This window comes from Setaria viridis, chromosome 2 (assembly GCF_005286985.2).
Source record: "Setaria viridis chromosome 2, Setaria_viridis_v4.0, whole genome shotgun sequence".
NCBI classification, from domain to species: domain Eukaryota; kingdom Viridiplantae; phylum Streptophyta; class Magnoliopsida; order Poales; family Poaceae; genus Setaria; species Setaria viridis.
This window is the reverse complement of record NC_048264.2, coordinates 29,583,162-29,609,033: the sequence shown is the minus strand read 5'-3', so window position 1 is coordinate 29,609,033 and position 25,872 is coordinate 29,583,162. Positions and strand designations below refer to the sequence as shown.

Here is a 25,872-nt window from a genome sequence, read left to right as displayed (position 1 = left end):
GCTTCCAGTTGCTGGCCCTCAAGAAATGACGAAATAAAAGAAAATTTTGCTGGACAGTTTCACTGCTTATATAACATTAAAGATATCTAAAAACTGAGTGTTTGTTTGGTTGTATCATTTGATTCATATATGAAATGATTCAAAATAGTTATATCATTTGATTCATATATAAAATAATTCAAAATAATATTGATCCTTTTATTTGATTGGATGAATTATACCAACTCATCCAGGATGAGACCATCCTACATAATACATTATTCTACTAATTAGTTCTACTAATTAAAATAGAAGCAAATTGGTTAAACCACCCCATCCAGGATCATCCACGCATGCATCATCTGATGCATGCAACCAAACACACCAGAGCAGCAGCTGAGCTACTCGAATACTTGATTGGTACAACTTTTGAGTTGTCTAAATACAGCAAAGATATGATCAGATGTTTTGGCGGGCCTTTTGGCCCTTTTCTAAAAGATGATAACGATTATATTAGCAACAAACGCTGCTCAGTCAGGAAATTATCTGCCAAAAACTAGGTACAATGAGCTGCAATAACCGGGCACATGGTAATGCATCAGTCATGATAGCAGAATAGGTGATGAGTTGAATGCCACTGATCTTCAAGACTTCTCCTTGGCAAGGTTATGACCCCTATATATGCGTATCTGTCTCGATCTTGGGAGCAAAATCAAATTTGTACCAGCAGGGCGGTCCAAATAAATGTCCAGGTCTCTCCGTACGCCCTGGCATGTTGACATGTTGTGTCTGTATAATCAAAACTGGAACCTGACAATAAGATCGGTACGGTTAACCAATTATCTTCAAGTTCATCACCAAGCTAAAAATTTAACACGATGCATACCTCACAGGAAGTTTCAGCAAGTGCACGACAGGACAGACAGGTGGGTTCCATGCACACACTGCTCAACTTGACCCTGCAACAGAACGTATATAGTTCATTCCCAAAGATCATTTGTCATAAAATGATGGACACATTCAGTAAGTTGATTTGTGTGTATACCACTTGATGAGAACTTGACAATGTTTCATCCGCAGCCTACAAGCAGATGAAAGGTGCCTACAAAAATATACATAATTTGAGAGACTGATTGCAGATAATATAGTAAATGATGTACGTGGTATATTATTTTAAATCCTAATTTACCTCAAACATTGCATAGTTGCATGTACAACTTTAACCGTCAATTTATAATGGAAAAATGGAAAATACACATATGGAAAACTTGGTATGCACCTAACTGAGAAGTTGGTGATATGTCCAAATGATCAAACAGAACACATCATAAATTGACTTTTTGAGTGCGCTAGTGATTAGTTACACTTGTAGGATCCATACAATATGTTATGAATCAGGCTGGAAGGTTGGTTCATGTGAAATATGTTATCATTTCCTCTGTTGTATATATCTAGCTATATTGCCATTAGACCCCATCAAGGATATAGATAAACTCCGGCGGGGTTTCCTTTGGAGAGGAAGAAAAGAGGGGAACAGGGGACACTGCTTGATAGCTTGGCCTAAAGTTTGTCGCCTTAAAGATCTTGGAGGACTTGGCATTCATGATCTTAAATCCTTTGGTTGGGCTTTGAGGATGCCATGGCTGTGGCTAGCCAAGACGCAACCTGACATATTCAGTCAAGGCTTTCTTCTCTATTGCATTGAATAATTACCACTGTACGTTGTTGATGGCAGTTCCACTTTATTCTGGACTGATAATTGGCTGCAAGGGAGGTCCATTGCTGCTTTGGCCCCTAACCTATTCTCTCTCGGCCCAGAAAAGAGTGAAGATGTACTGTAAGGGAGGCAATGTTGGAAATTCGTTGGACCTTGGATATCTGTGGTGGCCTTACTGTTGCAGTGCTCTCTGAGTTTCTTGACATACAGGATCTATTAATAGAAGTGCATCTATTGTGAGAAGTACAAGATGAGCACCGTTGGAGGTTCACGGAGTCCAGGCAGCATATACAGCCAAGTCTGCATGTAAAGCTCTCTTCAATGGTGCTATGACATTTGAACCGTGGGAATTAATCCGGAAATCTTGGGCACCAATGTGTCAATTTTTCAATTTGGCTGGCAGCACATAACTGAGTTTGGACAGCTGATAGACTTCCCTGAAGGGGTTTACCACACCAAAATCTATGTCCACCGTGTGATCACAAAGAGTTGACAAGCCAGCATACCTTGACTAACTGTCTTCTCCAGACAAGTCGGATATCTACCTTTTTTGCCACTAGTAGGGCCTCCCGGATTTCTCACTGCACACTGAAGATGATGTGTTTTGCAAGTGGTAGATTAGGGTCAACGCTTTGATCCCTGGGAGTTTGAAGAGTGGTCTAAATTCACTTATCACTTTACACTACTAGAAATATGAGCATTCATCCTAGACGTTCGTACCGGACAGCTTTTCGTTCGGTACTAACGCGCGAAATTAGTACCAGGTAGAAATTTTCAGTCCTCGCAGGCCTAGTACCGGTCGGTGTTATTGCCCGGTACTAAAAGGCCTCGACCATTTAGTACCAGGCCAATAACACCAGTACCCCATGGAGTACCATTTAGTACCAGTCAATAACACCGACCGGTACTGTACCGGTCAGTGTTATTGACTGGTACTAAAGACCTCTCCATGGGTTACTTCAAAAGGAAAGAATATCTAACTCAATCATATGTGCTGTGTAGGTGAGATAGTAAGGAAGGTTCGCGGGAGGCTTGAGGTCGTGGGTTCGAATCCACGACCGCACACGCGCATATTACGCATGAAATTTGCATGACTTGTGACTTGTAACTTGCGGCGATGCGCATGTCTAGGGACCTCCCGGCTGTTTGTCAATTTTTTTCCTTATTTTTTGGGCGCAAAGCCGTTTAGTATTGGTCGGTAAAACCGCCCGGTACTAAATGCGCCATTTAGTACCGAACAAGCTGTACCGGTCAAGCGCCCGTTACTAAAGGGGGGTTACTGACCGGTACTAAAGGTCACTTCCCTAGTAGTGTTAGGTGCATGGATATTATTGAGACACGAACGATTGTGTCTTCAATGGAGCCACCCCTAGGGTTCAGCTGGTCCTCTGACAAATTGTGGAAGAATGGTGTCTAGTAGGAGCCAATAAGGGGTTGGTGGCTTGGCGCAGCTTGGGGCTGCAGCCCCCTTGAGGTCTTTGTGGTGGTATGTTTGGTAGTGTTTTGGTCAAGGTTGTTTAGTCTTTTTTTTTCCCAGGTGCAAATGTAATATAGGTTCTGGTGTGGAAGGGTGTGTGTGGTATCTTGTAAATGTTTTGCTCTTCTTAATGGAATGATATGCAGTTCTCCTGCGTATTCGATAAAAGGATCCATACAATATAATGCAATATCAAGAAAAGTACTTACAATGTAACGTTTCACCTTCGTAGCAGAATGCTAATTAAAAAAACATATTACAAGATAAACTGTTTGGTCAAGTCATTCAGTTCAAGAAATTATTAGGCATACATATGTATTACATATGCATACATGGTTCTATAACAGGCTACCTCAAAAGTAGTAGTTATATTTGATCATATGCAATATACCGAATATAACTGCACCTATTCCATTTAATGTTTGATAAATTTCCAAGGCTCAATTTGTTGCTCATTTCTGCCATCATGGGTGGCTGATCCACAAAATGATGTAAGATAAGGGCATATACCACCTCACCTTAGTGCACAAGGCTAAAGCAACAAACAAAAAAGGCTACCTCAAATCATTGTGGAAGTGGAACTGGTAGTTTTGTAAGTAACTATGTATAAGCATCATGACCTCAAAGTTGCTCTCCCTAAAAATACAGCTTGTCTGGCATATTTCATCATGTCACTACTCACATCCACAAATGCTACAGGCGGGAACTGCTGGTCCGATTGCATTTGTGCAAACAAATTTGTATATGTAGAACCAATTTAGGTTTATTTACTGTACTTTAGTGGACTAAAGCTTATGATTCTCTTTGAGTTCATGTGAGGTTGAATACATGAGTAATTTTGTGTTATTTATCTACTTTTAGTGACATGAACTCCATGCGCATTTGCCCAAATTCACATATTTTCCATAGGATGTATTGGTTGTGAGGGTTTGGTCAGATAGTTTTTTCTGTAATGAGTTAATAAACAAAATAAAACCAGATCGTATGGGGCCTCAAATAATTATATTGGACTTAGATGACTTAATTGCAGCAAACAAAATAATTAAGTGGCACAAGTGAACGAAGCAGACCTGATTTTACTTAATCTTGACTAAATTATTGACATAAAAATAAATAATGTCCAAAAAGCCTCCCAACAAACAAAACTGCATGCTGTAGAACCACCAAAACTCCTAATGTAAAAGCCAGGCAACAATGTTCATCACGTAGCAATAATGTTTCCCTTCCATAAATGGTAGGTAAAAAGGTACCAAGGAGCATATCCAAATATTATATGTGATGTTGCTGCAACTGCAAATATTTGCTGATCATGAATCACAATTAGTGGTGGTTATTTAATTATCAAACAAGGACCAGTATCCAAGTTGATAAAATCAACTTTGCATATGTATGCTTATGCCTTCAAAAACTTGTCTTGAGTATTTGTTTATATATGAACAATTTAGTGTTCAAATTTCAAAAGCCACATAAGTTCTTTTACTGAATATTGGATCTACCGAGATCCAGTGATTTGAAACGCAGGTTAAACATAATTCTATAATTGAATGTCAATCAATCTCAGTAGCAAAGACTGCACCCCCAGCACCTTCTCTTTTTGTCCTGCTGAAGAATTACTCACTAATTAACTCTCACTAAAGAATAATTTAATGTAATGCTACAGTTTTCAAGACGAGCTAATATGAAGACTGGTTAATTTTGATGAAAAACACTGTTAGATGGAAGCTAGAGTCGTCACATAACCATTAAAAATTTCATCTATTAAATATTGTCAAGAAAAATTGTAAAGCCATAACAGCCAAAAACAAAAAAAAAAGCACCATCAGAAGTTTTATCTTCTTCAGTTGTTTGTGGTATCCAAATATATTTCGCAATATCACATACAATTAAAACTGAAACCCAGCAGAGATCCACATGTGCAGTTTATAACTGTCATTTAATTTTACATGACCAAGGCAAAAATATGTCTTTTGTGGCTAGCTGAAACTTCTGTAACTAACTAACGAGTGACAATTTAAAGTCAATGTGCCATGCATACGGCAATAGAACTACAGTTTTGCACTTACATCTCAGAGAACTGCATGCTTGCAAAGTTTTACATGATCAATTTAAATAAATATCTCCTGAAGCTAGCTGCAACTTCTGTAATAAACTAATGAATTACAACAGATTTGTGGTGGCATGCAGCAACAGCTTGGAGGATCTCCACAACAGTTTTAAACTTAAGAGTGGAAAGGGAGATGATGTAAACCGAAGAGAGATATAAAGCACTGAAGCCATAATACATGCTTGTAAGTTTGGTAGTATTGCATATAGTAGTACGAAATCCCCAAGTTGACTGTCCAATAAATGGGTTCGACAAGCCCTTTATTCTGCATACAATAAAACGTGCTGCACTGTGCTACTACAAATTTCCCACATGCGAGATCATATAGAGGACTGATAAAACCGGCCATAAATAAGCAGTTAGGGTGGAAAGAAAGTGGATAAGCTTGGACCTAAGGGTAACTAAGCCTATATCATCCTCGAAGATTGACACCAATTCGTTCACTCAAATTAAGAACAAATACATATGCAAGGGCTAAACGGAACATCAATAACAAACAACTGCATGAATGAAACATCGAATTAAGAACAAGAAAACTCTTAGCTAGCTCATATCACAAGTATGAGTGCCAGCAGATGAAAAATCCCCAGTCGCCCTCAAAGATGAAACCAACCATCCATGACAAACTCCAAAACAAGGCAAGTAACCATATAAGCACAATACCACTAGTAGGCCAGGTACGAGGAGGCATGCACACGCTTTAGCAGAAACTAGGACGAGAGGGGAAGAAGCATGGACTCACCGGCCGGAGAAGAAACATTATTTCCAGATCTGGAAGCCGCCGCCGCCGCCGGCGGTAGTTGCCTACCCCCTTTTCAACTTGCACCAAGCAGATCTGCCTCCGCCCACCCATCTTCATGACTGCCTCCCACCTAGGCTCCTGCTACTTCCAAACACTCACAGCACCACATGAGATGAGCACAACAAAGAGGAGGAAAGATCCAGTTTTTGCTGTCAAAATATTTACGGATAGGAGGAAGAGGAAAGAGTATCGATAAGTGAGAGAGGAGGGAGAATGGGGGTAGAGAAAGGACTAGTCAAACAGTGCTTTCCGTTAACTAAACCTGGGGAGGCGAGCAAAGCCAAGTGTTAATCAAACCATCACGCGTCCTCTTCCCCCAAGGCTGAACTGAATGCCCCTGCTAATAATCCATCATCGGAAGCCCCAAAGACGGCAGCGAGAACCTCCCCGCGAAAACAGACGTGCCCGGCGCGAGGATCCATGGCGTGCATGCGCGCAGCGGCTGCCTGAAATTTAAGAGTACCTTATTCCAAAGGGCAGGCCATCGGAGTACGAGCAGGAGACAAGATAAGGTTTCAGGTGGGGACACGGCCAGGCCGGCCGGCCGGCCGGCAACCTCAAGACGAACAGTGCCGCTACGGCCACGGCGATCGATGAGAGAACACGGCAGCAGCTGCACGACGACGCAACGGTGCGCAGCGATGGATGGGAGTGGGAGGGGGAGTTGGATGCGGCAGAACAAGTCCCGAGGAGGAGAGAGAGCTGACAGACAGAGAAGTGAGCACGCAACAGCAGCTGCGTCTCGCATAGATGCAGTCTGGCCGCTGCGTGCTCACTCTCTTCTGTCAGCCACACCACCGCCATGTCCAGCGCCCCGCCCCATCCCATCGTCCACCACCGCTGCAAAGTGCCAAGCAGAAGCAGCAAGAACTCGACACGAAGAGCGAGAGAGAGAGAGAGAGAGCACAAAAGAGAGAGATATAGGAACCAAACCCCGTTACACAGACTCCTCATCGTTGGCTTTCCCGAACTGGGGAAGAACCGAAGAAAGCAGCGGCAGACGGCCAGATCCGGGAGGGCTATCCTACTGGCTAAGCTTCTTCAACGACCGTTCTGGTGGTATACCCCATCAAGGTGGGCTTATATAGAGGAGATGGTCCCCTAATTACCGTGCTTGTTCATGCTAGTCAGTGGTGCCGTATAGCTACTGTTGCTAGGGTTGGACTCAGGAAGATAGGGTTTCATGAGGATGGGATTCTGCTCTTTTTTTAATTCACTTAAGAATATACTCTCTCAAATGTTGAGTATTGCTACGCGTACTAGCTAGGGAGCGGATGTCTATGATTGAATTCGATGACGAAAGGTCCTACCCCACACTTTCGAGTGTGAAGTCATGTTGTCGAATTCATTCGCGCACTCACAACATTTCTGCCTAATCTCTTGTGTTACCCATAGCATATATTTGCTTCAAATTGATTAGCCGGTATTCTATGTTTGTATATAATGGCTACAAGAGGTTGATTTATCATCATCGACTATCTTTATTTATTGTTTTCATGGTAATTTTTTTATGGTAGATGTATAGACCTCTATTATTTAGGATATAATCTTGTCGTGATTCAATATATGTTACATCTATCTTTTTCTGTCGATCCAATGAGTGATCGACACAGGTTTTTCTCGGTGGTCCTAAATTCTAATCATAAGTAGCAATTATTGTTGTGTTAACAATAAAGATGGTAGAATAAAATGTAAAGCATGTTTTTAATAAACTTAGTAGTAGATTTTTTTTCTTTATTGGTGGCACCAAGTCAGGTTAGTTGCTTAACTAATCGAGGAGACTTTCATATGTAGTCGAGATGGTCCCCTACTTTACATTGTTCTTGCCCGTGTTACCCTTGCCTGTTACCGTTCCACACGATGATGGAAATGGGATTCTGTTCATTTGCTTGTGCAGGTCGACGCAACCCAACGGTGTTGTACCTGTAGGGATGCTGCATCGTCGTACCAACGTCCGCACGAATTCGGTGACCAGAGGACCCTTTGTTCGCATTTTAGAGGGGTAATAAGGTCATATCGTGTTAAATTCATTGGCTTATGGCATTTCTACATTCCCTATCGTGAACCGTGATGATTTGACTTATATTCAAGTTAATTCATCGGCTTGTTTGGTTACTGTTGCTTGTTTTTAGCACCCGTCACATCGAATGTTTAGATACTAATTAGGAGTATTAAACGTAGACTATTTACAAAACCTATTACATAAGTGGAGGCTAAATGGTGGGATGAATCTATTAAGCCTAATTAGTCCATGATTTGACAATGTGTTGCTATAGTAAATATTTGCTAATGATAGATTAATTAGGCTTAATAGATTTGTCTCGCCATTTAGCCTCCATCTGTGTAATGGGTTTTGTAAATAGTCTACGTTTAATACTCCTAATTAGTATCTAAACGTTCGATGTGACACGTGCTAAAAATAAGCAAAGGGAACCAAACGCCCCGTTAGTCTATTGGCGAGCCGATCATTGGAGCTTGTTGTTTTGAATATTTTCGTGAAAAGAGGAAACAATAATAATTTTTTTATAATTTTTGTTCCTCTTTTTCCATCAATAGATGATCAGTGTTTTTATGAGAATATTATACGAATATGGTTGTGTGCGGTCGTAGAGACAACTTATTTTTCTAAATAAAAGAAAATGATCAGTTTTAACCATCCAACTATTGCTGGAGTTTGTTTTTGCATTGGCCATCAGCTCAAAAACGGATATCGTTGACCACCCAACTATTAGCCACTTCACATTTAGCCATGTAACTATTTTGATGACAGATTGCCCCACATGGATATCAACACTATCTTCCTTCCCTCCCCTCCCCCCTCTATTTTCCTCCTTCATGAGATGGCATGGCGGTTGATCACTCCCCACTACCTAGCCACTCCTTCGCCAGCAACGCCTTTTCTCCATGTGGCTATGCTGCTCGCCATGCCTACCTCGCATCCACCACATCGGTGCACCCCCGTTAGCCACCGCTCCCTCATCACCCCATCCGCCCCCTCCCCACCATCGGAGGCCTCCAGTGGCACCCGATTTATGCCTGGCCTTACAAGACTTTCCATGTTGCTCTACTCTCCTCGTTGTGCATGCAACCAATACCAGGAATCACATGTCACAGGCCAACGATTACAAGCTGTCGTCGTCCCTAAGGCGCCTCCCTACTTGGCCATGGACGATGGCGCACAAGCAGGTGGCCTCCATCCTGACCCAAGACGGGTGGCACCTCTGCCGATAGCTGCATGCCGCCACCATGGGGCCGCACCCATATACCCTTGCCTTGCCGTTTGCGCCATGCCACAGACAGGTTGGGTGCCTTTGGCAGCCACCCTCACCTCAACTATGGAGGTCGTCCTCCCACCAGGCGCCCTCCTCGCTACGCCGGCCATGTTGAGAGCCTAGCCTGGGAGCCGGTCACCAGGACGGGCCCTAGGAGTTGCTGGCCCGAGCTTGTCCTGTTTGCCCCATTAAGCAGCTTTGCCCGCACCCGCACCTATGGAGCGCTCCCATCGTCGAGTATGCATGTAGCTGGAGGAAGAGGGAGAAAGAGAGAGGGAGGGAGCGACGGAATTGTAGGAATAGGAGGAGGGGTGGTGGCGGCAGCGCGGCGCTCCCTCCCCACGCCTATGCTCATCCTTCGCCTCGCAAGCGACGTGCTCGTCCCCTCGCCGGCGAGGCCAACCATGCATCCGGTGTCGTGCTGTCGTGAGAAACCGTGAAGGCAACAAGTGCATGGGTGGACACGGTTATACGGGCACATGGTGGGGACTGCTCGCGTGGAAAATTGCGCTAGTGGCTCTCTTCATCTGATGACATGTTTATTTCTCTACTCGTATCTCTCTTTTCCACGTGGGAGAAAAACTGATGTGAAATATGAAAATCTTATAGAAAGCTGGAATAGTCGCACTGCTGGTGCCGCCCTAAATAAGGCCGGTTCTTTAGTCCACGGTCCATGGACTAAAGTTTAGTCAAGTTTAATTCAGGGATTAAATTCTGTTTGGTTCCACGGACTAAAATGGATTAAAAGTCATAAATATTGTTGAATAAAGATTTTTTTACCCTTCTTGCCTACCTCTGGTACCCCTTGCGTGAAGAAAAGAAAGAAAAGAAGAAGAGGTCGAAGAATACCCCCACGAGGAGGATCCCGTAGCGGACCCGCTTGGGGATCCCGCTCCACCCGCCACCACCGGACCCGTCGTCGCCCATCCCCAGCAGCCCCTCCTCCTCGATGGCCGCCTCCTTCATCCACGACGTGCTGCCTCCGCTGCGGCGCCCGCGTCCCCCACCAGTGGCGCGGGGGTCGAGCGCGGAGCCAGAGCTGTTGGCAGCAGCGGCGGCACGAGAGGAGGGGCTCTTGGCGCTGGCGGAGAAGCGGGAAGAGGAGGAATCCGTGGACGCGCGCCCCAGGGAGTGCGGCAGGGATGCCGCGGGCGAGGAGTGGAAGGAGGAGGCGGTCATCTTGTTCTCCCCATCGTCATGGCTCGGCCATCTTGTTCTGTGTTGTGTTCGTGTGTTGTGGTGTGCGTGTGCTGGGTTAGGGAGGGCGGCGGCGGGAGGGAGGCTGGCAGGCGGCGATGGCGGCGGGCGGGCAGGCGGGCGACGGCGGGAGGGCAGCGGCGGGCGGGTGGTTTGAGCAGTAATGAGGGGCAGGGGTGTCCCCAAAACACTTTAGTCCAATTTAGTCCAGTTTTGTAGACTAAAGGCAGTCTAAATTTTAGTCCAGCTATTTGGGTGTTTAGGGACTAAAAAGTGCAAATTTTAAAATTTTAGTCCAATTCATGAAAACCAAACACCCTCTAATTATGCTTGTGAGACATGTTAACTTACTGCACGAGCATGGATCGATGGCTAGCGAATCAAAATTAAAACATTCGAGGGTAGCATAACGTAGTACTACCCAAATTCGCAACCGATGTGTAACGTGGTGTGGTGGCCACTAGGCTGCTCGTGTTCACACAAAGGCCTAGGCGTCTTCGTGTACTAGTTGTGTAGCTGCGAGTTCAGCTAGCTGCTAGCACCTGCAGCACGATAAGTCTACCAGGCGTTGTCTTTTTTCACCAGTTCATGAGACGCGGTGCCACACCGAGCCCGCGCTCAACACTGCGGCGGCATGTGCTGGCCGCAGAGGATCCCCGGCGCTGGAGAGTGGAGACGGCCGTCCTGACGTCAGTAACCTATCAGGAGCGAACACGTAGATTCCCGGGCCGGCGCGGAGCATCCGAGTACACGAGGCAAAAGCGGCCGCTGGCCATCTGATCCGATTAGGTTTTCGATATCGTTTTCTTGCCCATTGTCGGCGCCAATAGGTCCCTGAATAAGATCTACATAAAAAATTTTGGTGCCACCTTATTTTCCGTTAGCCAAATTGCCCAAAAGTAAAGGTGTCACCCCTATCAATAAATTTAAGTTTGGTTTTTGTCTTCCCGTTTTATCCGATTATTGAATAGATCGGAAGGAGGAACAATACCAAACACAATATGTGGCATAAGCGCAATAAAAAATAGGTGTTTAATGGACTCTTCCACTTACAAAAGCAACAAAATTTACTACCATTTCAATTCCTTTTTACTGGATTATCTTTTCTCAGTATATCCCCATTCTTTAAGTAGAACAAATCTTTTTTTATTGGTAACTTGTGCGCCGAATTTTTTAATTCCACTATTGATAACTGATAACTGTTAGGGATGAGAGCTCATGGATGAACATTTTGTGTAGGCGGCCGGACGGCTGTTATCGTGTGCACTAGCAGGGCGGTACGCGATCTTTGGTACAATCAGAGAGTGTTGTTAGAGGTGGCCGCGGAACTTAAAATAACTATGGGCACCGCAAAGGAAAAGATGCAGTTCCGGGATTCCCATGCTCGATGCGTGCCAATGGGCACCGCAAAGAACCTCGCCTTTTTGTAAAGCGAGCGGGGGTGAGGAGGGCCCAGGAGAGATTCGGGAGGCACGTCGTGCCGGCGACGCATAGATCAATGGACGATGGGCTACGCTACGTCGCTACGACATTTCTAGGAAGGATCAAGGCGAAAGCTCATCACACCTCTGTACACGTCTCTCTCCTTTACCCTGCATTATGCATAGACCGATGTCGCATGCACAGGAGGGTCCCGTTTGTTTAATCTGCAGTTGCTATCACGCGGGAATCACTTCCGGCCTCCCCCATGATGAGCCGATTAACCAATGGCGCCGTAGCGATGTGGACCATGCTACTCAATACTCATACATTTTATTTGTAACCTGATACTGCTGCATAGAAAGAGCATCCTCTGTCTATTTCTATGCGACTATGCGTGGCCACAGGTATCATGGTCACTTCAAAGACTTTCAGTCAAAGTGGAGAGAGAGAGAGAGAGAGAGAGAGAGAGAGAGAGAGAGAGAGAGAGAGAGAGAGAGAGAGAGAGAGAGAGAGAGAGAGATGACCAAAAGCCAAGTTGGGTGGTGCAGAGGCTTGCTGCGGCCTGTAGGAGATAAGATGAGCTAGCTGAGCCTCCCAGGCTACCGCTGCATGAACAATACTCCTGCAATCTCCTGTGCGCCTTGAGAGCGCTGCACGAGCATGCATCATGCATGCGCGTCTTCCGCATCAACGTAACCTCGGTTCTGATGCGGATTTACTACACAAGTTAATGGACTCGGTGTCCCCACTTGCCGCTGCATGCCCGCGTGTCCTTTTGGTTGTATCCGGCGTGGAACATTTTATATTAATGATCAATTAGATAGATAATTATAATCCTCGTGAAAGAGTCAATCTTGAAAGGGCCGACTTTCGAAGGGGCCAACCCCTGAAATCACGTTTAGCCTCTACTTGCTCTGAGTTTGGCCATAACAACGAGGGAGATAGAAGTGCAGAAAGACAAGAAGACCAGAGGCACTGGTTGCTGCAAATTGTCTCCAACATATAGTACTGATATCAAGAACTGTATAGTATGCATATGCACATGTTCTTTTTTTCTATTGCAGTTCTTCACGAACATGGTTGCCATGTTCTTCATAGACATGGTCGCTGCACCACTGCATTACCCTCAATTGCAGTACTCAAAATCCAATGGCTGCTTGCATACTTATGTCGAGGCACCGCTACATAGACCTACATAGACCATGGTCCATTGTTGCCATACTCACGCTTCATACATGAAGCATACCTTTATGCACAAGGGTCTTGGTAGCGCCATTTCATGGCTGTGCACTACTTGGCACTTCCCTTCACTGATGATGTGAGATTCAAGGGATCCAAGTGATGATGGGGGCACCCAAAACAGCCACAAAGCACCCCGCTCTCAGCGGCATCGACAACGCCTTTGCGCGCTAAATCACAAGGCAGCTGTGATGGCTACACATCGGCGGCGGCGCCACTAAAAAGGGGAGGGGCGTAACTCTAAACACACCCCTATGGTCCCACAGTTCCCAAACAGACTAGCCACATTTGTTGTTCACTGAGCATAAAACAGGAGGAGGCTAGACGACCTCATGTTCTTGGATAAGATGTATCCCAACAATTTGCAATTCTTTGCAATGGAGGATGGTCGTTCTTCTTCTTAGTGGCCAGTGTTGGAGCACTGCAATGCGCCCCGACCTCTGCTTCTGCAGCGGGTCGCCATTTCTTCGCATGCCATGATCGACGCCCTGTAGGATGTCAATGGTATGGGCTGTGCTGCACAGCATGTCGAAGCGGGATTGCACCCCATTTTGGCCCCAGTCCAAGTTGCCTCCAATTTGAATAAAAAGCCCTCAGGGTTCTACCTATTAACATATTCTATTGAATATCAATATCCAGTTCCTTGATTGTTCTGATTTACATGGTGTCTTGTCAATTATACACTCACCCTATCAGGTATGTAATTAGCACCAATATAACAAGAATGCTATAATTACCACAGTAATTATGCATTATCATGATCCGCAGATCTCACATTGGTTATAGAACAATCTTTTTATGTGCAATACATTTGTTTGCATATTTCTATTCTCAATCATATTCTACATCATGTAGAAAATAATGCAAAAATTAAATTAAAGCATATGCATATGCATTCTGGCATAAACACAAGGTAATGGCAACAAGAATCTCTTGCAATCATGCAGATTATGCTCCATTGCTGCTAGGTTCTACCTACAAAGTGTTTAACCAAATTTTCAATAAATCTTTGCAACAACACAAGGTGATGAGACCTAGGCATTTGCTGCAATAAGTTCTTATCTAAGAATTTATTTGCCCTGAGACCGTGCTTTTAGACAGCAAGTTACTTGCTTATCACTAAAAGGTCTACATCTTATGATGATTACCATCAACATGTAAATTTCATACAATGGAAAATTTGAATGTAATATGACTATCAAGTCATATATTCCCACAGGAATATAAATAATGCATTTACAGCAGTTGCACTGCCTATTGACATATACCTTAATTTTCCCACATGAATATAAATAATGCATTTACAGCAGTTGCACTGCCTATTGACATATACCTTAATTTTCTTGCAAGAATCACCTTGCCTTCACTATTTTTGCATAATCATAACATCAACATGGTGATTACTCCCCAAGTGACCATCTAATATTACTAGTGCAACACATATGAGTGAAGTTTAAGGCATTTATTGCACTCGTGCAAACTATGCCTATAACAACGAGTTTCTTATCCACTACTTCAAGGACTACACCATTCTGGTGACTACCTTTTGATGTATTAACTCACTAGTACATGATGATCGAGTCACACTCGATAATAGCAGCGATTTCATTGCCTATCAAAGATGTGGTTCACACTACTTGTCATTGAAGCCACATTTTGAATATACAAGATTTTGCATACATTAATTCAAGACTCATCTTGAATTCAAAATTTAGGCATTAACTTTTGCTTAAATAAATAGCAGAAAAAGTGCAACATATTTTGATGACTATCTTCTATCATATATATACAGAGACTATGTTTTGGCAATGATCAACTTATCATCTATTCTCACAAGAGTGGAGTCCAGAACATATGCAGTGATTTTATCACCTGTAAATTATAGAATAGTTCACTTATAATCAAGTATCAACTTGATTAAATAAATTTTGCACAACAATATATTCAAGCTATATAATTTACTCCTCAAGTACATTCATGAAAAATACATGATCTACGCATGTAGGACATGACTAATGTTTCCAACACTACGAGAAATGTGTAGATCTCACTACGCCAAAAATGATTTGTGCTGGCACATGAATTTTTTTGTGCTGGCGGGTCTAGTTGCCACCCACCAGCACAAAAGTCCCCAGGGGCGGCGTGTTAGAAACCGTCAACACAAATACATTTGTGCTGATGGGTGACATAAGCACCCGCCAGCACAAATACCTCATTTGTGCTGGCGGGTGCTTATGTCAACCGTCATCACAAATGCATTTTCAATTTACATAGATGGGAAGGGCTAAAATATTTTAACTAGCTAAAATTTTTTTATCTTACACACAATAATATATTTGTAACATGTAAGTATATCTCATTGTGTAAGAGTTTCAAGAATTTTAAAGTGACTTGCTATTTTCTAGGATGAGGAGTCACGATGAGTGTTGGTGTTTTAGACCGGCAACCCGCCTAGGGGGTACCCTAGGTGGTCTTTTATGCGGTAAGGGCCGTCGAGAATCAAGGAGTCAATGGTGACGCAAGGAACACGATTTAGACAGGTTCGGGCCGCTAGATCGCATAATACCCTACGTCTTGTGTGTTTGTTTGTATTGATCTTAGAGGCACTTGGAGTTGTTCTGTTTGAGAGGGGTCCCTTCCCGCCCTTATATACACGGGAGGGCAGGGTTACAAGTCCGAATCCTAGCCGAGTACAATTACAGAGTTCTACTCGGTATGGTCCAAGTAGTTTCCATATACATACTTGACTAGTCCGAGTGGGATACGCTTATCCCCTTGTCTTGATCATGTCCGAGTACGTCCCTTAATGGGCCGTTCGGGGTCTACTCGTGGGCCTGGGGTGCATGCTCGACAAGCCCCCGAGTACTTTGTAGTCGTGCGCCGCAGTCTCGAGTACTGTGGGTAATACCCGAGTAGTTCTTCGTAGAGGTTGCAGTGTCCAAAGTGCTCGAGTACTGCCGCGTGGCTAGAAGGTACTCTTCATGTTCCTTTGAGTTGCTTCTGTTCCGAGAATTTTATATGGCAGTGCGCTGACAATCGCACTCCATATGGAGTAGCCCCCGAGCCTTAGTTTGAGTCGAAGAGTCAGGCTTAGGGTCAATCCTGCTTCTTAGCTATTTTACTCTTAGTAATCTGAAAAAGAAATTTTTGACCATCGGGTACGGTACCCGTAGCCCCCGAACACTTAGGCGATTTTTGCCGTTGAAGTGGTCAAAACCCGTTGAAAGGAGTAGCCGTTGGGTGTTATGGCATTAAATCTGTTTAAAACCTTTCCGTTGCGTGACACTTGGAATCCGGAGGTAGCGGAGATATAACTGGAGGGCCCCCTTTCGGTTAGGTTTACGCTCCATTGTAACATATCTGCTTTTCTTCTTCCCCCGCCTTTCCGTTCCTCTTTTCCGCCACCGCGATTGTCTAGCACCACCGCCGCCATTGTAGCTCTTTGAGAGAGATCCGAGGTTATCTTGCCACTGCTGCGGCTGAGATCATCTTATGCGCACCAAGAAGATGGGGAAGAAACCCGAGAAGACTCAGGGCAAGGCTCTAGCGGCGGGCAAGGTGAAGTCGAAGAAGGGGAAGGAACTAGTGTTGCCGGCGCTGAAGGTGGGTCCGACGAATCAGACTGCGCCGCCGCCGCCTAGAGTGACATGGCAGAACTCCGTGATGAAGGAATCGGCCGTTCAAGCACTTGTCGATGCGAAGCTTCTGCAGCCAAAAGAGGTACTCGAGTGGAGGCCTGCTTTTGCTAATGCTTGGCAGTTTGAGGAGCACCCGAACGAGACAGTTATGCTTGCACATTTTGTGAAAAGTGGGTTGGCAGTGCCCACCTCCGACTTCTTCAGAGGTATCCTCGAGTACTACAAGCTTCAGCTAGTTCATTTGAATCCCAATGGTGTGTTGCATATGTCAATTTTTGTACACTTGTGTGAGGTCTACCTGGGATTCCTCCTAGCCTTGAGCTATTTAGGAAGCTATTTCGTTGCAAGCCTCAGCCTAGTGCCGTTAGGATAGAGGTCTTAGGAGGCACCGGGTTCCAACTCAGGAACTCGGGTCCGTATCTTGACTACAATTTGACTGATTCCCATGGGAAGTGGAAAAGGAGATGGTTCTACATTGGGAACCATGAGCCTCGTTTGCCGGTAGTCACAGGCCACGCCTCGAAGCATGCAGAGAACTGGGTGAGTGAGCCTGAAGATTCTCCTGAGCTCGACAACTTACTAACCTAGATTGCCAAGTTGAAGTCTCTGGGTTTAACTGGAATAAATGTGGCGGCCAGCTTTCTGAAGAGGAGAGTGCAGCCTTTGCAGAAACGGGCTCACCCGGGTGGCCAGTACTCGGGATTTAGTGACCCATCACGTATGTCTTTTGAGGATATTTCTGATGATGATGTTGAGGCACTGCTGGCCAAGTTCTTCAGGAACTATCAACGGGTACCTGTTATCCCTGCAGCTCTGCGCCTGTTCGATGCTTGGTATCAGCCAGAAGTGGTATGGTCTTTTACTTGACTTGTACCTTTTGAATTTTTTGGGCCATCGTTTTGAGTGTCAACTTGTTTTTGCAGTCCCAGGTCCTTGCTGGCTATCTGGCGCAATCAGAAGAAGAAGAATCTATGTTGAGGAGTCAGAGGACGAGCCCTCTCCTCCTGTGAAGAAACGCCGAGTAGTCCGCAAGAGGTCTGCTGCTAAGTCAGCCTTCGGCTTCAACTCCTGAGAAGTCTCAGGGTACCAAGGTATGTACTCGTGTGTCCATTGGTAACTGGTATAGTTTACTCTATAGTCCTTTGATGATTTCTTTGGTTCTCAAAAGGGTGTCGACGTGACTCCTAGTGGCGACGAGGCTACTTCCGAAGAAGTAGTCGTAACCGCCTAGGGCGTCGATGTTGCGTCTGTTGAGAAGGTGCCAGAGGAGGTGCCGTCAGCAGATGCTGGAGTAGCCCCCGAGCTGACAGTTCAGGTTCCATCGGCTATCGTGCTGCCGGTCCCTGACCAGGCAGTTCTAGGTTTTCCTACTGGAGTGGCGGAAGGTGCAAAGGGAGTATCGCCAGTAGTTGCTACTGGTTCTTTATTGTCCAACATGATCGCTAGCGGTAAGCTTTTCCCTGACTATTTTGTTAGTCTAAGTTTGTTGTAGTCTTGACACTGTTCTTGCAGGACTTAGCGAGAAAACTATGCCTTCTGCTGCCCCTGCGGTGGCGAGTACTCGGCCGCCTATTGCCGAGAAGAAACGTGTACGATTACCGCCACGATCAACTCGGTGGGTTTTTAGTCTTGGTTTGTATCATCGATCTTTCTGAAGATTGTGTGACAATTTGTATTTTGATGTAGGGATGCGGAGGAGACTATCCCTGTGGAGGCAGGAGTAGAGTCGTGTCCCCCGACTACTCTTTCTGCTCCCTTGGAGGATTTGTCTGTCTAAGAAGTATCCGGAGTTGATGCTAGTCGCCTTGGAGCTACCATGTCTATGCTTTAAGAAGTGATCCGCTCGGTGGAGGACCCTTCAGTTGCTTCGGGTTCTGGGAATTTATATTTGTCGACGTCTTTTGGCGGAGTTCTGGTTGTAGTGGATGTGGAGAAGTCCAATGAGACAACTGCACCAGGTATGTAGCCGGGGTACTGGTATTGTAGTTGCTTGTCTTGCCTGACCTGTTTGTCACTTTAGGTACAATCTTGGGTACAGCTCCTCATGGTGTGAAGAGTACTCAAGGTCCAGTACTCGGGCTTTCATCCGAGTCGAAGTTTCAGAGAGTTTTTCAAGGCTTCCAGGTGTGTTTTTTCACTTGTCTGACTTCCTTTGTAGCCAAGGGACTTGACCGTTTGCTTTCTTTTGCAGGATCTATATGATAGGACGCAAAGGAACGCTCGGGCCCTTTAGGAGGAGAGTGCCCGGCTTACGGAATCCTTGAGGGTTCATGAGGAAGGTGCGAAGTCTTTTGCTATTGAGCAGTCAGACCATGAAGTTTTGCAGCAGAAGCTGGAGAGCCGCTACAAGTCATTGAATAAAAAAATATCAAGGTGAGTACTGTGCATTTTCCGAGTATGTCCGACTGTAGTCGTTTGTTGAACTTGGTCATTTTTGCAGAGCTCAAGAGGAAGGAGGCTGCTGTGAGTAGCCAACTCCTTGACTGGAGAAACGCGCACGACCGAGTAGCGGATGAGGCTGAACATCTTCGGGCTGCGCTGACGGAAGCACAAGCTACCTGCGAGCATCAGTGAGACAGGAAGATCCAGAATGGAGTGATGCTTGCTATGGCCATGGTGGCCCATAGAGATCATGCCCAAATCGTAGGAAGACTTCGAGGTGAGCTTCAAGAGTTAACCGATGCCGCTCAAGACTTGGTGAATGCCATTGCCCCTCTTGAAGAGGATGTGGGACCTTGCTCACTAGTCGAGCGCTTGAAGGCTGCTCCGGGTAAGGTGGCTGGCCTCTACAAGGCTGTTTGCAAACAAGTCCTTGCTGTGGTCAAGTCATACTACCCGAGGGCAGATTTGGTGGCAGCTGGTGACGGCGTTGCTCGCAACTGCACAGAGGAAGCCTATGCGCAGTACCTCGAGGAGGCTGAGCCAATCACGTCGAAGATGTCTGAATTTGTATCTCTGGAGGATCCTTGAGTTTTTATGTTCTCTTGTAAGCTTCCGAGTACTTTGATTGACATTTTGTCTGAAATGAACACTTGTCCAACATTTTGTTATGTGAAGTGGTCCGAGTGCTGAGTTTGAGTAGTCGCGCTGTTGTCGAGTACTCTGCTTTGTTATTCTTTGAATAGGGGGTGCATGGGTGTACTGTACTCTTTTGTCCTTTGTGGCGTGAATGCTTTTACGTGGGCAGAGTCAGAGGTCATCCAGACTCATCGATCACGGGCGCATAGTAACTCTTGAGTGGTTGGTGGTTGCAGCGCTTTGGCTATAAATAGACCGCCGTGGAGGTCGACCCGGATCAAGCTGAGTAGCGATGGATTGCCTTCAGTTGCTGTTGTTTGAATGTAGAGAGCTGTCAAAGAGTGCACCGGTGCTAGAAGATTCCTCGTAGATTGGAGCCACCTTCCCTCCACAGACTCTAGCACTCGTAGGGATAGCCGTGATGCTAGAAGAATCCTTGTAGGAGGGTGCATCGCGCGCCTCATCTTGCAGCTCGTGATCCGGCTGGGTACGCGCTAGAACTCGCGAGTGATAAGTGATGAGTGCCGCGGTCTTTACCCCGCTCACTTAGAGGTGGAGGTGTGGCCGTTGGCTCGACAAGGCTAGCAAAAGAGCAGCCTTGTTTCCTTCTTTGCGTGGCACGTGGGATTCATCGTTGCCGCTGTCAAGGTAGCGGCGGTGCAGGAGTACTTGGCATTGCCTTGGGTAGAGGACCAGGATATGGTTGCGTGTTGTGCAGCTTCCTTGCGTGCAGGCCCTTCCCATTGTAGCCAGTAGACCTGAGTGGCCTTGTGATATTGTAAAAGCGTGAGGCTTAAATGCAGCCCGCCAGTAGGCATTTGCTTGTAGTCTTTTTATATGTCGAGTACCTTTACTCGTGTGTAACTTTTTGATTTGTCTTCAGACTTGAGTAAAAAATTACTCTGCTTTTGAGGCTTTGTACCAGAGCTGGAATGCCTATTGAGTTGGTAGTCTTGTGTCAAGAGTAGTATATCTTGTAGTCGGTAGTCGAGCTGCTAGCTCGAGTAGTCAAGATGAGTTTCTGCTTAAAGCAATAACTCGAGTTCTTTTGCCTACTACAGGTAGTAGCGACAAAGGTGTTCTAGATTCCAAGAGTTTGGTACTTGTTCTTCTGAAAGTTCTTGTAATCTGTAAGATCCGGGTCCTGTAACCTTGGATACAATATAAGGACCCTCCCATGGTGAATTGAGTTTATGCAACCCTGACGTGTCTTGGATTCGTTTGAGGACCATGTCGCCTAAATTGAAAGATCGTTCTTTGACATTGTGGTCGTGGTATCGTCTTAACCCGTCAAGGTATCTAGCTGATTGGACTAGTGCTGCGCATCTTGCTTCTTCTAGACTATCTAGATCAGTGCGCCTTATTGCTTCTGCCATTTCTTTGTCGTATTGCTCGACTGAGGGAGATTGCCAGATGACGTCTCCAGGTAATATAGCTTCTGAGCCATATACTAGAAAATAGGGAGAGAGCTCAGTAGTCTTGGATGGTTGGGTTCGTAGTCCCCACAGAGCATTGGGTAATTTCCTGAGCCATTTGCCGCCCTTTGTATCACCGGCGTCATGTAGCTGTTTCTTGAGAGCTTCGAGTATCATGCCATTGGCACGCTCGACTTGTCCATTGGCTCGTGGGTGAGCGACCGAGACGTAGCGAACGTCGATTTCGCTGTTCGCGCAGTACTCCCAGAAGTCGTGATTGTTGAAGTTGGACCCCAGGTCTGTGATGATTCTATTTGGAAAGCCGTAATAGTGTACGATTTCGTCCAAGAAGTCGAGGACTCGGGCTGCTTTGGGGAAAGTGACTGGTTTGACCTCGATCCACTTGGTGAATTTGTCGATGGCCACGAGTACTCGGTTGAATCCTTCTGGCGCAGTTGGTAATGGCCCTATCATGTCGAGCCCCCAGCAGGCGAATGGCCATGTTGGAGGTATTGTGACAAGCTTGTAGGCAGGAACATGTTGTTGTTTAGTGAAGAATTGACAGCCTTTGCACTTCCGAACTAACTGTTTAGCGTCAGCCAGAGCCATTGGCCAGTAAAAACCTGCTCTGAAAGCCTTGCCGACTATTGTTCGTGAGTATGCATGGTTGCCGCAGATCCCTTTGTGAATTTCTTCTAGGATTTCTTAGCCATCTTCACGGGTAACACACTTCATGAGTACCCCTGATGATGCGCTTTTTCTGTAGAGCTTATCTCCGACTAGAATGTAGTTTTTGCCTCGACGAGAGATTTGCTCAGCTTGATTTTTGTCAGAAGGTAACTTGTGGTCCTTGATGTAGTCGATGAAGGATGTCCTCCAGTCGATGTCTATCATCATGATTTCTCGAGTGACGTCTGTAGTCTGGACTACCGGTGTGGTCACTTGTTCTGGTATGGATGGCCTGTGGAGTTCGTGGACAAAAATTCCTGCTGGAACTTCTGCACGAGTTGAGCCCATTTTTGATAGTACGTCGGCGGCCACGTTGTTGTCGGAGACGATATGATGAAATTCCAAGCCTGCGAATCTCTTTTCTAGTTTGCGAACTTCTTTGCAGTAAGCGTCCATGTTGTCCTTGTTTCGATCCCATTCGTCATTGACCTGGTTTATAACGACTAGTGAGTCGCCGTATACCAATAGTCTTTTGATGCCGAGGGAGATTGCAAGGCGAAGGCTGTGTAGCAGTGCTTCGTACTCGGCTTCGTTGTTTGAGGCTTCCCAGAAGATTTGCAGTACGTACTTGAGTTGGTCTCCCTTTGGGGAGATGAGGAGTACCCCTGCACCGGCTCCTTCGAGTTTGAGGGATCCGTCGAAATACATTACCCAGTGCTCTGGCCGCTCGACTGGTGTTGGTACTTGATTTTCAGTCCATTCAGCCATGAAGTTGACCAAAGCTTGGTATTTGATGGCTGTCCTTGGCTTAAAGTCCAAGGTTAGAGCTCCAAGTTCAACTGCCCATTTGGAAATTGTACCTGTGGCATCTCTGTTGTGGAGAATTTCGCCGAGCGGGAAGTCAGAGATGACCGTGATGCTGTGTTCTTGGAAATAATGGCGCAGTTTTCTTGAGGTGAGCAGAATTGCATATAGGAGTTTCTGTATCAGCGAGTACCGAGTTTTGGAGTCCGAGAGTACTTCACTAACGAAGTACACAGGTCTTTGGACTTTGTAAACGTGGCCTGGCTCAGACCGTTCAACCACTATTGCCGTGCTGATGACGTGAGTAGTAGCTGCTATGTATTGAAGCAAGTCCTCGTTTGGAGATGGAGCAGTGAGGATTGGAGGCTTTGACAGGAAGTCTTTGAGTTGTGTTAATGCCTTGTCTGCCTCTTCTGTCCATTTGAACTTGTCCTGTCGTTTGAGAAGTTTGAAGAAGGGTAGTTCCCGTTCTCCAAGTCTTGAGATAAACCGATTGAGGGCTGCCATGCAACATGTAAGTTTCTGCACATCTTTGATGCTAGCTGGAGCTTGCATGTTTGTGATGCCAGATATTTTCTTCGGGTTGGCCTTGATGCTGCGATGGCTAATGATGAACCCGAGTAGTTTGCCGGAAGGTACTCCGAAAACGCACTTGGTAGGATTGAGTTTCCATCGGAAAGCTCGTAGCTTGAGAAAGTTTCCTCCAAATCGGTGATGAGTTCCTCCTGGTTTCGTGTTTTGACGACTACGTCATCCACGTAAGCTTCAACATTGCGATGTAGCTGCTTTTCAAAGCACATCTGTATAGCTCATTGATAGGTTGCCCCTGCGTTTTTTAGTCCAAATGACATTGTCTTGTAGCAAAAAGCCCCAAATGGTGTGATAAAGGCTGTTTTAGCTTGATCTTCTTCTTTGAGGCTTATCTGATGATAGCCTGAGTAACAGTCGAGAAAGCATAGTAAAGCGCACCCAGCAGTGGAGTTGACCACTTGGTCGATCCTGGGTAGTCCGAAAGGGTCTTTTGGACAATGTTTGTTGAGGTCAGTGTAATCGACGCACATTCTCCACTTGTTGTTTTTCTTGCGAACGAGTACGGGATTGGCGAGCCAGTCAGGGTGAAAGACTTCTTTGATGAACCCTGCTGCGAGTAGCTTGGCTAGCTCTTTTTTGATTGCTTCTTGTCTGTCTTGGGCGAACCTGCGGAGTCGCTGCCATTGTGGGGTAACTTTTTGATCAACATTTAGAGAGTGCTCAATCAGCTCCTTGGGCACACCGGGCATGTCAGCTGGTTTCCATGCGAAGTTATCATGGTTAGCTCAAAGGAAACTGATGAGCGCGGTTTCCTATTTAGGATCTAGCCCTATTCCGATTAAGGCTGTCTTGGAACAGTCGCCTGTCTGGAGATCGACTGCTTTGAAGTCTTTTTCGCTTGTTGGCTTTACTTTTGTGGTCCCCGACTTATTTTCTAGGATCTCGAGTTCGGTTGGGTGAAGTTTTTCTTTGAAGCTGTGAAGACTTGTTGCAGGGGACTAGGCGCTTGAGAGGTTGCGGCAATCTCCACGGCTTCGGTGTCGCACTCGTAAGATCGTCGTAGATCTCCTCGTAGCGTTAATTCTCCCTTGGGCCCTGGCATCTTGAGTACCAAGTAAACGTAGTGTGGTATGGCCATGAACTTAGCTAGTGCTGGCCTTCCGAGTATGGCGTGGTAAGATGTCTCGAAGTCGGCAACTTCAAATCTGATATACTTGGTGCGGTAGTGTTCCTTAGTCCCAAAGGTAACTGGAAGGACGACTTGTCCTAATGGTATAGCTGCATTTCCTGGTACGATGCCGTAAAAGGGGGAATCTGTTGGAGTGAGCATTTCCGTGACGTCGAGGCACATTTTCCTTAGTGTTTTGGTGAAAATGACGTTGAGTCCGCTTCCTCCATCGATGAGTACCTTTGTCGGCTTTGATCCTGCCACAACGGGGTCGAGTACTAGAGGGAATCGGCCTGGCTCTGAGAATTTTGTCCATTGGTCCTTTCTGCTGAAGGATATGGGTACTTCTGACCATTTTAGCGGTGTTGGATCTGTTGGCTCGATGGCCATGATTTCCCTAAGTACGAGTTTGCTGGCTCGCTTGCATGCGGTGCCTGGAATTCCGCCAAAGATGACGTTGACTGTCTTGGAGGCGGTTTCGAAGTCGCCCTCTTCTTCTTCATCGTTGTGGACTTTGTTCTTGCCCTTGTCTTTTTTCTTGCTGTATTCTTCAGGAGGTGGTGGTGTGGGTAAGTCTTGCATTACTCGACGCATGCGGTAGCAGTCTATTGCCGAGTGTTTGCTAGTCGGGTGCCATGGGCACTGCTTTTTAGTAGCTTGGTGAAGGTTGGCCCTTCGTCGTTTTTGCGGGATCCCTTTTGCCCGGAGTTAGTCATGGCAGCAACGGTGTTGTCGGGCTTCCTTTTGCGATTCTGATTACTCAAAAAGTTGTTTTGAGTATCGTTGTGTCGAGTTTGATCCTGGTCATTGTTGTTGTTGTCGCGTCCACGGTTGCGATGAGAGCCGAACCGTTCTCGCTCTTTGTCCTCTTCATCTGCCCACTGTTGTACCATGACTTTGAGGTCTTTTGCATTAGCTGGTCGTCGTCTACCGAAGTCTTGGTATGTTCGTCGATCGTAGAGTCCATTCTGGAAGCACTCGATGACGTCTGTTTCTGAAATGTCGACTATAGTAGCCTTCTTTTCGAAGAATCGTCGCAAATAGTCGTGTAGTGTTTCACCTTCTTTTTGCTTAATTTGACTCAAGTCGATCTTGTTGCCTGGTCTAGCCATGGAGCCGGCATAATTGTTGGTGAAAGCCTTTATCAAATCTGCCCAAGAGTCGATTGATTTGGGTTTGAGTGACTCAAGCCATGTCAGTGGTGCGGGTTCCATGCAGATGGGAAAGTGGATGACTTTGGTGTCGTTATTACCCCCAGCCGCTTGGACTCCCAGCAAGTAGCATCGCAGCCATTAAATTGGGTGTTGCTTGCCGTCATACTTTGTTATTCCTGTTGGTTTGAACTTCTCGGGTAGTCTTGTCCTCATTACCTGCTTTGTGAAAGCAGGAAAGTGGTTGTAGTTGCTATCATACTTGGTTA

The 25,872-nt window shown here is 45.8% G+C and overlaps 1 protein-coding gene and 1 long non-coding RNA gene across 3 annotated transcripts; both read right to left on the bottom strand.

Annotated features, from left to right (window-relative positions):
- Positions 1-376: 376 nt before the first annotated feature.
- On the bottom strand, positions 377-7,221 carry LOC117845851 (uncharacterized). Of its 2 annotated transcripts, XR_004638168.2 has the most exons (5): positions 6,636-7,221; positions 6,020-6,525; positions 1,025-1,081; positions 866-938; positions 377-789 (listed from the first exon to the last, which is right to left on the bottom strand). It is a non-coding gene; the product is annotated as an uncharacterized lncRNA (long non-coding RNA). The 2 variants fall into 2 exon arrangements; XR_004638167.2 differs by having other exon boundaries at positions 6,020-7,207.
- A 2,919-nt stretch (positions 7,222-10,140) lies between these two features.
- On the bottom strand, positions 10,141-10,530 carry LOC117844240 (uncharacterized). The gene has a single exon (XM_034724992.1). The coding sequence runs from the start codon at positions 10,528-10,530 to the stop codon at positions 10,141-10,143; it is 390 nt and encodes a 129-aa protein (XP_034580883.1).
- Between the last annotated feature and the right edge of the window lie 15,342 nt (positions 10,531-25,872).

Bases quoted from the DNA above. Each gene is read 5' to 3' on its own strand.
- LOC117844240 (XM_034724992.1), bottom strand. From the start codon at position 10,530: ATGACCGCCTCCTCCTTCCACTCCTCGCCCGCGGCATCCCTGCCGCAC.